This window comes from Geotrypetes seraphini, chromosome 17 (genome assembly GCF_902459505.1).
Source record: "Geotrypetes seraphini chromosome 17, aGeoSer1.1, whole genome shotgun sequence".
NCBI lineage: Eukaryota > Metazoa > Chordata > Amphibia > Gymnophiona > Dermophiidae > Geotrypetes > Geotrypetes seraphini.
The window spans coordinates 36,065,520-36,080,559 of record NC_047100.1 but is presented as its reverse complement, the minus strand read 5'-3'; the positions used below and the strand labels follow the sequence as shown (position 1 = coordinate 36,080,559).

The 15,040-nt window shown below is 43.6% G+C and overlaps 1 protein-coding gene across 10 annotated transcripts in view; it reads right to left on the bottom strand.

The window, feature by feature from the left end:
- Nucleotides 1-15,040, bottom strand: part of SFMBT1 (Scm like with four mbt domains 1) — a 197,614-nt gene that overhangs the window by 81,688 nt on the left and 100,886 nt on the right. For 8 of the 10 annotated variants that reach the window (XM_033926574.1, XM_033926577.1, XM_033926581.1 and 5 more), the window contains 2 exons: nucleotides 7,474-7,624; nucleotides 4,423-4,517 (listed from right to left, as the gene is read on the bottom strand). In XM_033926574.1, coding sequence (XP_033782465.1) covers nucleotides 4,423-4,517; nucleotides 7,474-7,624 — 246 coding nt within the window. Of the gene's footprint in view, nucleotides 1-4,422; nucleotides 4,518-7,473; nucleotides 7,625-12,957; nucleotides 13,296-15,040 lie in introns of those variants that run through there. The other 2 variants (XM_033926580.1, XM_033926583.1) reach the window with 1 other exon arrangement.

The following is a 15,040-nucleotide window of genomic DNA, read 5'->3' as shown; positions in this document are numbered from 1 at the left end:
TTTCATCATATTGTCTACAATGACACCCAGATCCTTTGCTTGGATTGTCAACGGGAGCAAATTCCATAAACAAGACATCTTAGTTAACACACTTAAGAGACTGTTTATAAGAGCAAAACTGAAATGATCACAGTTACAAGATTTGAAGAGCATTTCAGCCAACTGAGGGCCACAATGGAGGACTTCAGGGGCTTGGCATTGGAGACCACTGCTCTATAGGACACCAGGAGACGTGCTGAGGCAATGTTTATAATTTAAAACATGCCAAAACAATTTACATTACAAAAAAACAGAGGAAAATCCGTTGTTAGGAGACTTCACCAAATTTGCATGCCACTTGCAAGAAGTGAACAAGTAGCATACAGGTAAATAGTCTGATTCAATGTTTATTTGGATTTACCCAAAGCTCTTATGTATTTCCCCTATCTGTCTTAGCAGGCTCACAATTTAACTATGGTACCTGGGGCAGTGGAGTGTTAAGTGTCTTCCCCAAAGTCACAAGGAGCAGGCTGGGATCAAACTCACAATCTGAGGATACTGAGGCAGCAGATCCAACCACTAGTCCAGTGTATCGCAAAGTTTGTGCCGCGGAGGATTCCAGGTGTGCCCTAAGATGCTGGCGAGGAGGAGAGACGCTGGCCGACTGCTTACAGGACGTGCCTTTCACGGTGCCTCTCCTCCTTTTCCTCACCTCTCCTTCAGCAGCACATCCCCCCCCCCAGCGGTAACAGGAGGCTCAGAGCCATGGCTAGAGAACATCCACACATGTGCGGATGTCAACGTGATGACGTCAAGCATGCATGTGACATCATCGAGTCTACATCCAGCCCTCCAGCCGCAGCTCCGAGATTAGTGTGCCAGCAGCTTAAAAAGTTTACGACACACTGCAGTAGGCCACCCCTCCACATCCTTGGTCACTAGGGCCCTCCAGGTCTTCAGAAAAGCCACGGTCACTAGAAACTTTGTAGAAATGTAAAAGATAGGGATGGCTCAAGACTGAGCAAGAAATACATTTTCTTGCTAGATGAGTACAAAGAGGCCTGCCAGCAGGGTGCATAACTTTTGGGCACCTGTGACTTTTAAGCACCATCTCAGAGATAGGGGTGAGGTACACAATGATTTGATTTGATTTTTTAGATGATGGGTTCTCAAAGTAGAAGAGCAAAGAGCAGCCAAGGAAGATCCAAGTCCTCTCTAGCAACTACAAGGAGAATAAGGAAAAACTGATGTCAGAACCTCTTGGTCGCTGGGGCTGAGAAAGGTGCAAGGGAGGCTGGGAGGGGCAGCTTCCACTACTACTACTGCTGCTGCTCTCAGGCCCTTTTCCCTCCTCCTTGCACCAACTGTGCGAAGGATCAGCTCTTGGCTCCTGGGAGATCAAAAATTAAGAACAAACACATCTGAATGCTAAACCTGCTCCAGGCACCCCCTTTCCCCACTTAATTGCCCATGTAGGTTTCCAGAACCAAAATCATGTGAGCATGTTGGCAGATCTAAATTTAAAGTTTTACTTCTTATACACAATGTTATCCTTACTGGTCTTTCTCCATATCCTGCATCAGCTCTAGAACCTTCTAAACCCTTATGCCACCTACGTTCTCTCTCAGAGGCTCTTCTTAGCTTACCTCCCCTTTCTCAGGTTTTGCTCAGTTCAACCCAGCAAGCAGCCTGTTTCTATCTTGTCCCTTCACTTTGGAATTTTTTTCCACGCGCTCTTTGATAAATGGAAATGGTCCATAAAAGCTCACTTGCTCTCCATTGTATTTAACCTTAACTTTTAGTTGGGGGTTGTTCAGTGAGTAGCATTTGCTTCCACTTCTTTCGGTCTCTCTTTTAAGAATTGCCATATTGGTACAGACCGAAGATCCATTAAGCCCAGTATCCTGTTTCCAACAGTGGCCAACCCAAGTTCCAAGTATCTGGCAGAAACCCAAATAGTAGCAACATTCCAGCGCTGATATTGTGCTGCCATTCCACCAATGCGTAAGAGTCAACCTCATTAGTGATATCACAATGATTTGATTATCCTATACTTGTAAAAGTTAATTACAAGTGAAAGTTTACAGCAAGGTTCCTGAGGCACATGCATATCGAGACATCACACTCTTAAGCAAAGTTTTGAAATAAAGTTGTGCAATTATCTTTCCCAACCCCACCCTCCCTATACCTTATCTAATACCAAGGTGTTATTAATAAATGGGTGGATGGGATGGGATTTCTTTTATATTTATATATTTTAAGGATTATAAGTAAGATTGTCAAGTGATTTGTTTTAAAAAAATTTTCTGATTGATTATTATACACTTGTTGTAAGATTTGAAAATGAATAAAGATTAAAAAAAAAAAGAAAAGAAATAAAGTTGTGCACCAGGAACTTTGAACATCTCCACTGTTGGGTTCTTTGTGTCCGTAGCCGTGGGGATTTCTTTCCCTGTCTTGTTTCCTTGATCCCGGCACCATAACTATGGGATTTTCAAAGTCAATATCCCGAGAGCCAGAGAAGCAAGTAAAGCAGCACTGCTGAGAGATCAAATATTCTTTGAGGTACTCATACAGCTGAGCCGGAACCCTTACATCCCAGTTCTAGCATAAACCAGAAAGAAAGTCTGGAGTTCAACTTAATCTCACACCAATAAAAGAGGATGATGCTTCTTCCAATCCATACATGCTGATAACTCTGCCATCACCTAGGCCAGGGGTCTGCAACCTTTAAGACATAAAGAGCCACTTGGACCCATTTTCGAAAAGAAAAAAAAAACTTGGAGCCGCAAAACCATTATAAAACAAATCTAACACTGCATATATTGTTTCTTATCTTAATGCTATATACAGGATCACTAAATTGAAAATAAAATCATTTTTCCTACCTTTGCTATTTGGTGATTTCATGAGTCTCTGGTTGCACTTTCTTCTTCTGACTGTGCATCCAATCTTTCTTCCTTTCTTTCAGCCTCCTGTATGTTTCCTCTCCTCCAGACCTCATTCTCTCCCCCAACTTTTTCTTTCTGTCTCCCTGTTCCCCCTTCTTTCTGTCTCCGTGCCGTCCCCCAAGCCACTTGGTTTGCTGCCACCGCAATCGGGGAACAGCCCCCAAGCCACCACCGTCCCAAGCTTTCCCTGCAGAAGTGTTGCGCTGACCAGCATTCCGCTCCCTGACGTCAATTCTGACATAGGAGAGGAAATTCCGGGCCAACAAGGCATTTCTCCTCATTCCATCCAGCCTGAGCCCCATCTCTCCTTGATCCAGCATTTCCCTTCTGTGTCTGTCAGAATTATCATTCCACCTATTTTCCAGCATCACCCTTCTTTGTGTCCATCTCACCTATATCCCTATCTCACCACTTTTTCAGAATCTTCATTTGTCTCTGTCCTTATCTTTACGCCATGTTCACCATTTGCCCTTTCAATGTCTTTATCTCCCCCCCCCCCCACTTTTTCAGCATTACTTCTATGTCTCTATTTCACCTCCTCTTCATGTCCCCTCTGTATCTCTATCCTTATTCAGTAGGTCCTGCTTACCCTTTCTCTTCTTTGTGTCACTATCTCCATTTTCAGCTTTCCCCCCTTTTCTTTTGTTACTGCACCCTGTAGCTAGAATCTTTCCACCCTCCCTCCACTCCGGCCCAGCCCAGTATGAAAGATTTCCTTTTGTTTCCCTCCCCTCTCTCTTTCTCTCTCTCTTCTCCTCCCTCACCCACGAGTCCTGCATCTGGCCCTCTCCCTTCTACCTGCACCTGGCAACACCCCCCTGCTCCGCGGCTCTCTTCAGCAACTCGTCAGCAGCAGTGATCAAGACAAGCTGCCGACATCGAGGCCTTCCCTCTACGAGTCCCGCCTTTGTGGAAAAAGGAAGTTGAAACAAGCGGGACTCGCAGAGGGTAGGCCCCGACGTCAGAAGCTTGTGTCGATCGCTGCTGCTGACTTGCCGAAGAGAGCCGCGGAGCAGGGGATGTGGCCGGAAGCAGGTAGAAGGGAGAGGGAGATAGGAAGGCTGTAGATCTCCGGAGCATGACACCGACCCCGGCCAGGATGATTTCTTTTTCAGGCACCTTACAAGTCCAGCGTCGCGGCGGGAAATAGCCATGCTGAGCAGTGAGCTCAGCACTACACAGATGAAAGCCTTGCTTGCTGATTGGTCTGGCGGCACGGCGGGGCGGGGCCGCCGGACCAATCAGCAAGCAAGGCTTTCATCTGTGTATGTGTTGAGCTCACTGCTCAGCATGGCTATTTCCCGCCGCGACGCCGGACTTGTAACTGCATGCCTGCGTGACACACTACCGGAGCCGCAGCAAATGTGGAAAAGAGCCGCATGCGGCTCTGGAGCCGCAGGTTGCCGACCCCCGACCTAGGCCAAAGATGTCAATGAGGAATTAAGTGTTATAGAAAGTCACCCAAAGCACAGAAAGCAGATTTAGGACTCACATGTTTAAAGGAGCTGTGTGGAGCTGCTGTAGTCCCCGTGTCTTCCAGATACTCATCCCAGTTAAACTCTGGATCCTCCACTCCAGATCCAGGATCTGGAACAAATTGGGAAACAACAGATTAGATTAAGAGGCACTTTACTTCTGCCTTTGAAACATCAACATCCCATCCATTTTTTTTTTTAATTGTATTCCTCAGATTTGAACTTTGCTCACTTCTTTCTTCATTCACAGAATTACACTATAATTTTCTACCTAAGAGATAACTTGCCCAAGATCACAAGGAGTGAAAGTGGAATTTTAATTTTGTTTCTAAGCCTACAGCTCTAAACTCTGAGTATTATTTATGAGATGACCTGAGAAATCTGTGTCCAGTAAGGGCTCAGAATTGTACAGACTGTCTTTACTGGACAAACAACCTTAATTGTTACAGCAAAATGCATGAGATACATTCAGATCCCTACAGGGGAAAACCAAAACCCTTGTGCTTTCGTATTCATCTCCCCCTCCCCTTGATGATTCTGCTTTTCCATCTGAACGTCTTTATCATTCATAATTTTTTTTTTAGTTGAATTCTGTAAGATGACTGGTGTTTGCTTCCCTAACTTGTTGCCCCATATATCTGCTATGTCCTTAACAAATTCCCTCTTCCTTCTTACCGTTTGATCAATAAAAACTCATTGTTCTACAATGCTGGGAAGACGTGGCTACAAAAACAAGAAAATATGGGCAGCACACTGGAATCCACATGTACTCAAAAACTGAATCCATTAGTCTTAGATGTACTTTCTGACTAATAAATACATTTATTTATTTATTCAATTATTATTATTATTATTATTATTTTTAAATAAACCGCTTATAATCAAAGCAATGTATAAAACAACATAAATATTGTTTAAACACACCAAATATCCATAAAATAAACAAAATTAACATTTACATATCATAGTTGTCAAGCTGGAGTTTTTACTTCATCTTAGTGCATCCACTACATCAACCCATAGGGTCAGTGTATGGCCAAAATAGGTCAGTATTCCATCTGTACGTATTACATAAAGTCATTGACAAATAGTTGTTCAATATCTCGTCTTCTCAAGGTGAGGCAGCAGAAAATCCTCAGCCACCCCTTTTTGTCACTTTACCTACTATAATGCTGCTGAAATACCCCTTTCCCAGGCCTCTCTCCACATTAGGGATCAATTTATTGCAAGCATATAAATAATAAAACATATACATAAGTCCAGCACAGAAAGGATTTAAGGACTCTCTGTGAAGCTTGCCTTATGTTTTAGTTATTTCTATGTATATCATTTTTTTATTTATATGTTTGCAATAAATTGATTGTATCTGCGGCTGATCAGGTTTCAAGTTTATTTCAAGTTTCAAGTTTATTTATTATTTAATTAATCGCCTATTCCAAATTCTAAGGTTTATTTAAAATTTGACTGTATCGCTTATAGTCCTTCTAAGCGAGGTACAGTTTAAAAATAGGGGTACAATATTACAAGTCGAGAACATATATCAAATCAAAGAAGGATCAACATGACACAAAAGGGTGAGCGGGGAAAATGTCTGGAACCTCCTGGTGTTTGTTTAAAAAGAAACTTTGTAAATTTAATGTTTAATTTTGAAAAGCGTCTCTATATAAAAAGGACTTCAGGGAGCTTTCGAAGCGATCAAGATTTTGTTCTCCTCCAAGATAGGAGGGTAGCGTGCTCCATAGCTGTGGGGTGTAAATTGTAAAGATTTTCTTTCTTCTAGTCCCTATTATTCTTAAGGAAGGGATTTTGGTCTGCAGATCGTAAGGTCCTAAGTGGTGTGTAGGGGATTAAAAGTTTATCAAGGAATGCTGGTAAGTTTGACTCTCGCGTTTTAAAGCAAAGCAAAATGATCTTATATGTAATCCGATGAGAAACTGGTAACCAGTGTGCGTTTGGTAAAAGGGACGTTACATGTGTTGTGTCCCTGCCCCACTTCTTTTGCCTTGTATTTCCACTCGTGGGGTTGTGCTTTCTTTCTCCACATTAGCCAAACACATCAGTAATCGCCCAGCGTTTCAGGTGCAACCCAACTAAGCCAACCCAGGTGGATTGCTGACTGCTGGTCTGTTAGTGCCTGTGTGGCTGCTGCAGACTTGGTTTTATAAGCCGAGGTGACTAGAGACCCTGTGCCACTGTGTTTGTTCTCTATTTAGAAATAAAAATATAATGCAGTGCACTGGCTCAATCCGGCCCAAGACTTGGTGCCTGCCATCAGCCGCTATCGATGCAGTGCTACACATTCAGAATGGTCTTTGTAATGGTTACATCAGGGACACAGTGCCTGTCTGATTAGTGTTGTCAAGTGTCAAAGGAATCATATGCCACTAATCACGGTTCATGTAAACAGCACGGATAATGAACTTACTAATTGCTGGCAGAGAAGAGACTAGGATTGCTCTTGCTCACTCTTTTCTTTAAGCATTCTGCTTTGCATAATAAGTTTCATTTGCCATCTTGGCCCCTTGCCATTTGTATATTTCAACAGGCATTTGCTCAGGACATTAAGTAGCACAGAACTCTAGCCTGCATGGAGTTAAAGACCTCCGTGCTTCTCTGCTTATTTCTGCAGTGGTAGTAGACCCTCCCAAACTGCCTTGGGGCCCGATTACAGAGTTCTCACTAGCAGGTCGCATGGCTTCTTTTTGGGGAAAATCCAATCATCGGGCAGAACATTTATAGCTGAAGTCTTAGTTACCAGTTTTGTGATCTGCTGAGTCAAATCAATTTGGTCCTGCTCTTATTTTTATTAAAGAATAATTATTTTCTGGTTTTTGTTTTGCATACCTGGATATAATTATCAGCAATATGATTTATAACTGAACTATTTGCTTCATGCTGTATATTATTTATGAGCTATGATAAATAAACCATTAGATTTTTCCAGAACCTCTGAGTCAGTGGGAGGGGACGGGGAGCAGGTGCGATCAATACCTTGGACATATGGAGACATACAGAGCCATTGTTCATTCACCCCCGATTTCCCATTCCAAGCCCAGGTCAGTCAGTACCTGTGTCATGCTGTTGATCCCCATTCATTGTGGCAATGCTCGTAGGACTCGGTCCCAGCTGTCCCGCCAGACTCCTCACATCCAGCACCTTCCTCCCCAGTGGCTCTTGATCACTTGCTGCTTCCCTTTTACCAACATTCAATGACAAAGCCTAAAAAGGAAGAAAAGATAAGTGGACACCTATTTTCAAGTTAATAAAATGCATGACTTGACTAATGTCTGATACAATCACTGTTGGGTTGGTTTGGTTTGTTTTTTTTTTAATTTTAGCTGCAGCAGTCAAAAATATCTGTATATTCAGTGCCACTATCTGGACAGTAACCACTGCTGAACATCTGGATAAGGTGGTCAACGGCATAACATAACCGAATAACAGCAATAGTCAGTCTGCTGTCTGGCTTTCTTATCCAGATACAGTAAAACCTTGGATTGCGAATAATGTGGTTCGCGAGTGTTTTGCAAGACGCGCAAAACCTTTGATAAAATTTTAACTTGATCAACGAGCATTGTCTTGCAATACGAGCACTTCCGACGCACGTCATGTCATCACAGTACCCACAACATACACACGTCACATCGCTGAGCGCAGCTGAACGCAGCAATTAAGCGTAATACAAGCACGCACTGCGTACGCAAACAATTTACCCGCAGTACAATATACCCTAGCCCACTGTATCTCAAACCGTGTGCCTCGGTAATCTGGGGGAGAGGTGCCGGCACTAGCTGTTTACAGGATCTGCCTCTTGCGAAGAGAGGTACGTCCTGTAAGCAATCTCCCGATGCTGGCACCTCTTTTCTCTGCCGGCCCTTCTCTCAGCAAAAGGCCCATTTGAAAGGCCATAAGAACATAAGAATTGCCGCTGCTGGGTCAGACCAGCGGTCCATCGTGCCCAGCAGTCCGCTCACGCGGCGGCCCCCCGGGTCAAAGACCAGTGCTCTAATTGAGACCAGCCCTACCTGCATACGTTCCGGTTCTGGAGGGTGTTTTCCCCTATAACAGCCTCCGGAAGAGCGTTCCAGATTTCTACCACTCTCTGGGTGAAGAAGAAGCTCCTTACATTTGTACGGAATCTATCCCCATTTAACTATAGAGAGTGCCCTCTCGTTCTCCCTACGTTGGACAGGGTGAACAACCTATCTTTATCCACTATGTCTAGTCCCTTCAGTATTTTGAATGTTTCGATCATTTCCCCTCTCAGTCTCCTCTTTTCTAAGGAGAAGAGGCTCTAATCTTTCGCTGTACGGCAGCTCCTCCAGCCCCTTAACCATCTTAGTCGCTCTTCTCTGGACCCTTTTGAGTAATACCGTGTCCTTCTTCATATATGGTGACCAGTGCTGGATGCAGTACTCCAGGTGAGGGCGTGCCATGGCCCGGTACAGTGGCATGATAACCTTCTCCAATCTGTTCGTGATCCCCTTCTTTATTATTCCTAACATTCTGTTTGCCCTTTTCACCGCCACCACACATTGCGTGGACGGCTTCATCAACTTGTCGATCAGAACTCCCAAGTCCTTTTCCTGGAAGGTCTCTCCAAGTACCGCCCCGGACATCCTGTATTCCTGCATGAGATTTTTGTTACTGACATGCATCATTTTACACTTATCCATGTTGAACTCCATTTGCCATGTCGCTGACCATTTCTCGAGCTTGATTTTGTCACGTTGCCGTCATCACACCGACGCACTTCCGGGTGTCTCGAGCCGGGGGACACTAGATTTAGTGTGCCCCCAGCTTGAAAAAGTTTGTGAGACACTGCCCTAGCCCAATACATCCCGGCCTTGCCTCTACTGTTGCACAGTCCCTGAACCTCTACTCATTCTGCCAGTGCCTAATCCATCCCATTTGGCTCAAAGTCTACATAGTCCTACCCAATTCCCTGAGTTCCCCCCTAAACTCAGTACGTTGCGGGAGTGTAGTGACTGTTCTATATAAGCGAGGTCTTGCAATAAAAGTATGTACCGTATATTTTATATTAACGTTTTGGGGCTGGTGAAATTCGCTGTGATATATGAGTGCTTTGGATTAAGAGCATGCTTCTGGAACGAATTATGCTCGCAAACCAAGATACCATTGTAATTTAGCAGTTTTCTGTCTGCTCTTAGTTATCCAGTTAACTATTTCCAGCATGTAGATATATTCCAGGTCCACCCTGGCTCTGGCCTGGTATTATTTGCATAGCGCTAAAGTGGTCTGTAAGGATATTCAGAGGAATAATCTAGATCAGGGTTTCTCAACCCAGTCCTCAGGAAACACTCAAAAACAACAACTTATTATTTCTATAACACTACCAGGGGCACGTAGCGCTGTACATTGTACATGCAAGAGAGAGTCTCTGCTCAGAAGAGCTTATAATCTAATTATTACAGACTCACAGAGGGGCCTGAAACGTGGTAGGGGACTATTAAGGAAATGACAGACAGATATGTTGGTTGGATCAATATTTAAACACTCAGCCAATTAGGTTTCCAGGATAGCCACACCGAACACACAGGAGAAAAATTTGCATGCAAATATATCTCAGATATATCCATTTTGGATGTCTTAAAAATCTGACTAGATTTGTGTCTTGAGGACTCGGTTGAGAATCCCTGATCTAAATAACGCCTCAAAGTATCCCGATCAGCTGCACTTATCTTTATAGCAGGCACTATCTATTTTTAATCTGTTTTTTTATTGCTAAGAGATATCGCATAAAACAGAGGGCAGGAATAACAAGTCAATTCCTCTCAAGCCTCTGTCATCCCTAAGGGTATAAAATTCCATGCCCCCCTCCCCAATCAGAAAGAACTCCTGTTGTCTCCTGTCTTATACCCAAGAGATATCAATTATAAATTACCACAAAAATCTAACAATCTGAATTTAATTATCATGTGATACACCTCTGGTGACAGTGTCTTTACAATTTTCTTACTCTTTTTGAATACTGACTCCAAATTAAAGCTTTTTTTAAATTTAATTCTCCATCCTTACTAAATATCACTTTTCGATTTGTTCATGTTCCATCCATACGTACAGAGCAATTCTGAACACAATCTAGTCAGCTAAAAGGATTATCGACTGGATTCTAGATTGCTATAACAAATTTATTTATTGGGATTTATTAAACACCTTGATGAAGAGATTCACCCAAGGTGGTGTTCAGCAAGTATAATTCAACATAAAACTTACAATTTTGTTAACAGCATAACCGTAATAAAAAGACCAAATACAGTCAAACCTCGGTTTGCGACTAACGCGGTTTGTGAGTGTTTTGCAAGACGAGCAAAACATTCTCGCAAATTGTGACTCGCAAACCGAGCATTAACTCGATTTGTGAGCACCCTCCCACTCGAACCGCCATCCCCCCCCCCCCCCCGAGAACCGGCATCACACCCTCCACCCCACTGGAAGCGGCATCCCCCGCCCGCCCAAACAAGCCCCTTACCCCATCTGGCACCAGCACCAACCCATAGGACGTGCTGGTGCCAGTGAATGAAGATCCCGCCTCTTGCCTGGGCTGGGCCTTGAGCATCTGCGCATGCTCAAGGCCTTCTGGCTTTAAACCCGTGAGTTAAAACCACGGGCTTGCACTATGGGGGAAGGCCGGGGCAGCACTTGGGGCAGAGAGTCAGGGGCAGAGCAGGCCGGCAGGAGCAAATTGACAGAGAGTCGGGGCAGGGAGCAGATTCGGGGCAAGGAGCAGGAGAATCGGGGGCAGAGCAGGCCGGCAGGAAAGAATCGCGGAAGAGAGCAGGGGGGTGGGGGCAGAGAGCTGGAAAGTCAGGGTAGGCAGAGAGCAGGAGATGGCAGTCGGAAAGCAGTGAACGACTGGTCCCCATCAGTCGCTTGTTTGTGATTGGCCAGCCCAGTCGGCGTTGCAGGGTTTTTGTTAGTGAATCGCTGCCTGCCTACATTTCAATGTTGTTCCCCCTCATTTGCATGCGCGGATCAGAGGATGATCGGGACAGAGGTTAGTGAATCGGGTTTGAGGGAAATCGGGTCGCAAACTGATCAGTACACAATCGGTTTGCTTAGTGATTCTAGCCGTATGACAGTCGGAGCACTGCAGAACATTCAGTGCACTGGCCAGTACTAAAAACTCTTGTGAAGTTTTGTATAAGGGGGGGGGGGGTTAAAGGTGTTTTGGTGCAAGGATCTCCCTGTCCTCAATGTTGTTTAATGTCTTTATGAAGACATTAGGGATACGTTCAGAGACTTGAAGATCTTAAGCAAATTCAGATGATATTTTATTAATCATTCTGTTCAGGGAATCATTATCTGCAACATATGAATTTTGAGGAGTATGTCTTATTAAAATGCTTAAGAGTGACATTGAGGTGAACTTTAAATAAAACTTAGGTGCTTTGGGTGGTGGGCAGAGGGCACCCTCTGTTGGCATAAATGTTAGCACCTACGTGTAGATCAAGGATAAGAACATAAGAACATAAGCAGTGCCTCCGCCGGGTCAGACCATGGGTCCATCCTGCCCGGCAGTCCGCTCCCGCGGCGGCCCAAACAGGTCACGATCTGTCTGAATCACCAGAAGGGGCTCCCTTGCCACCTTGGTTTCTCATTGAAGTCCTATCTTCCCATCGTAGTCCTAACCCTCCGGTCTTGCACATGCACGACCTGGTCGGGTTTCTATACTTATTTCCTGGATACTTCTCTCAGTATCCCACAATCCCTTTATCCCTCCCGTCCAATCCCTGTTTGAATCCCTGTACCGTACTCTGCCTGATCACTTCCTCCGGTAGCGCATTCCAAGTGTCCACGACCCTTTGGGTGAAAAAAAACTTCCTTGCATTTGTTTTGAACCTATCTCCCTTCAGTTTCTCCGAATGCCCCCTCGTACCTGTTGACCCCTTCAGCTTGAAGAATCTGTCCCTATCCACCCTCTCTATGCCCCTCATGATCTTGAAGGTCTCTATCATATCTCCCCTGAGCCTCCTTTTTTCCAGAGAGAAGAACCCCAGCCTATCCAACCTCTCGGCGTTTGGGCAGTGTTCCAGCCCTTTTACCAGTTTCGTTGCTCTCCTTTGGATCTCAAAGTAGATGCACTGATGCTGACTACGATAGTATTCTATAAGCGATTGTATACCGCCTTTTTGTCGTTTTATCACACTCAGCTGTTTACATTCATGTACTTCAAGCATTTTCCCCATTTGTCCCAGTGGGCTCACAATCTATCTAATGCATCTAAAAAAGTGGAGGATTAAGCGACTTGCTCAGTGTCACGGGGAGCAGCGTGGGATTTGAACCCAGAACCTCAGGGTGCTGAGGCTAGAGCTCTAACTATTAAGCCACACTAAGCAAGTGGCATTACAGAAAAGGTGCATGTACCCACTTAACTTGGCGTCTATATGTTGGTGCCCAATTATAGAATTAAAGTAGTGATAACTAAGAAAATATCTATTTTTGTGTGGAATTGTATCATTTTACCATTGGGTGGTTGGGGACCAATGCAAGTGCAGAGATGTTTGGGCAACTTATCTCTGGCCACTTACCTGGCATATGAATTGCAAGACATCAAATGGTTCAGAGGTTCAAAGGCAAATCAAGGAGATTTAATGCTAAAATCACAGTTCTGGCTTTCAATCCCTGCATTTCTAGTCTATTTCAATCCAGTGATTACAGTAGAAAATTTTCCATTGTAGACAAAAACAGTACAACATTCACCAGGATGATAACACCAACAGCCGGAACAAGTGTTCAAAACCGCTCCAGTTCAATAAAGCAAAATATCCACTTCAGTTGACAAAACAGTTAAAATAAAGAATGACAGGAAATTGATTTTGCAATTTTAAGATGAAAAATCTGAAGAGTAGCTGGTAAGAACAGTTAAACACCACATGCCGAGGACTCTTGCTTGCCACAGTAACTTGAGTGTTAAAAGTATGTTAGGAACAGGGCTGCCATGGTAATGGGAGAAGGCGTGGGACACGAACCTTTCGCCAAACTTCACCTGAGGAGTTCATCTCCTGTTACAATTCTTCACTCACTTGGAACAGAGCTTAGTTCTTTGAACTTATTCCACACAAACAACCGCAATCAGATGGTTCAGAAGTAGAACTTTATGCTTCCAGGAGAAGTGGAGGGGCATTTTCGATATGATATCCAAGTCCAACTTTGGACGTTTCCTACAAGATGTCCAAATATCATGCAGAAGAAATGGCCATTTTTTGAACCCGCAATTTGTAAAAAAAAATGTATTTATGAATTTATTATTATTTTTTTTTTTTTTTTTTTACAAAAAATGGCCCTGCTAGATGTCTAATTTTTTGCCATTACTGAAAAAAGTCCAAATTAAAAACATCCAGAATAATCCATTTGCATGTAGGAGGGGCCAACATTTTTAATGGACTGGCCACACAGACATGCCAGCAGATCGGTGGAGCACCTTAGGGGCATTGCTGTAAACTTCTTATTAACGGTGTCAGGTATACATCTCACTATAACCCCTTTACATTGTATGGTGAGCCCTCCAAAACTCTCCCAAAACCTACTGTATCCACCTGTATATCATCTCAGTACAGTGGGTTTTTGGTGGCTCACACTTTCCACCAGAAGTGTACTAGTGAAGAGTGGCATATGGGCCTGGGTCCCCTTCTCTGCAGTCCACTGCACTTCCCACCAGGCTACTCCAGAGACCTACGCAATTATTTGCTAATGCTTATTCCACCTGAAAATATTTTCTTCAGAATGCGCTGGCAGTAATGTAAGATTTAAAGCTTGTTTGCATTCTTAAATTGTTGGAATTTGACTTGTTTTGCCTGTATATGTGGATCAGTTTTATCACCTACCTTTGATCTTTGATTTAATGCATTTTTGCTTTCTTAATTGTTGAAATTTGATTTGTCGTGGTATATTGATATTTTATATTGGGGGGATATTAATGATGTTGATTAGTAGTGTCTATGTTATATGTGGAAATCGCAGGGAAATAAGATTTCATGTATGTGATATGTAAACTGCATAGTTGTATACGGTATGTAAACTTTTTAATAAATAGATAATATTTGCAGCTCTACTAGGACTGACCAGAGTATCTGCAGCTGTCATAGAGACACATATGTACTATTTCATGCAGATATTTTTTTGGGGGGTGAGAGGGGGTTCAGTGACCACTGGGGATGCACCTGAGAGCCATATTTCCATCCCCCCCAGTGCTCCCCCAGTGGTCATATGGTCAGATTGGGTACCTTGTTGGTCCATATTCGTTGTAAAAATAGATCTAGCCCAAAACTTCCAAAGTCTGCCCTGAACCTTTTGTAAAACATCCAAATGCTAAACCTGCCCTAATCCCGCCTCAAACAAGCCCCCTTAAGATTTAGATGCACTAGAGACAAAACGACCAGAAAGATGTCTAGAAAGTCAGTTTCAAAACTACCCACTTGGACATTTTAACTAGTAAGATGCCCAAGTGCCGGTTTATGCCATCTTTTGGACATCTATCTTTTTTGAAAATGAGTCTCTTAACGTTTAAAGAACCTGTCAAAAAAAAAAAAAAAACAACAACAAAACCTAGAGTCGATCTGCTGTAACTCTGTGTGTTCCAGCTGTTTCCTTGTGTTGAGCAGTCTAAGAGTT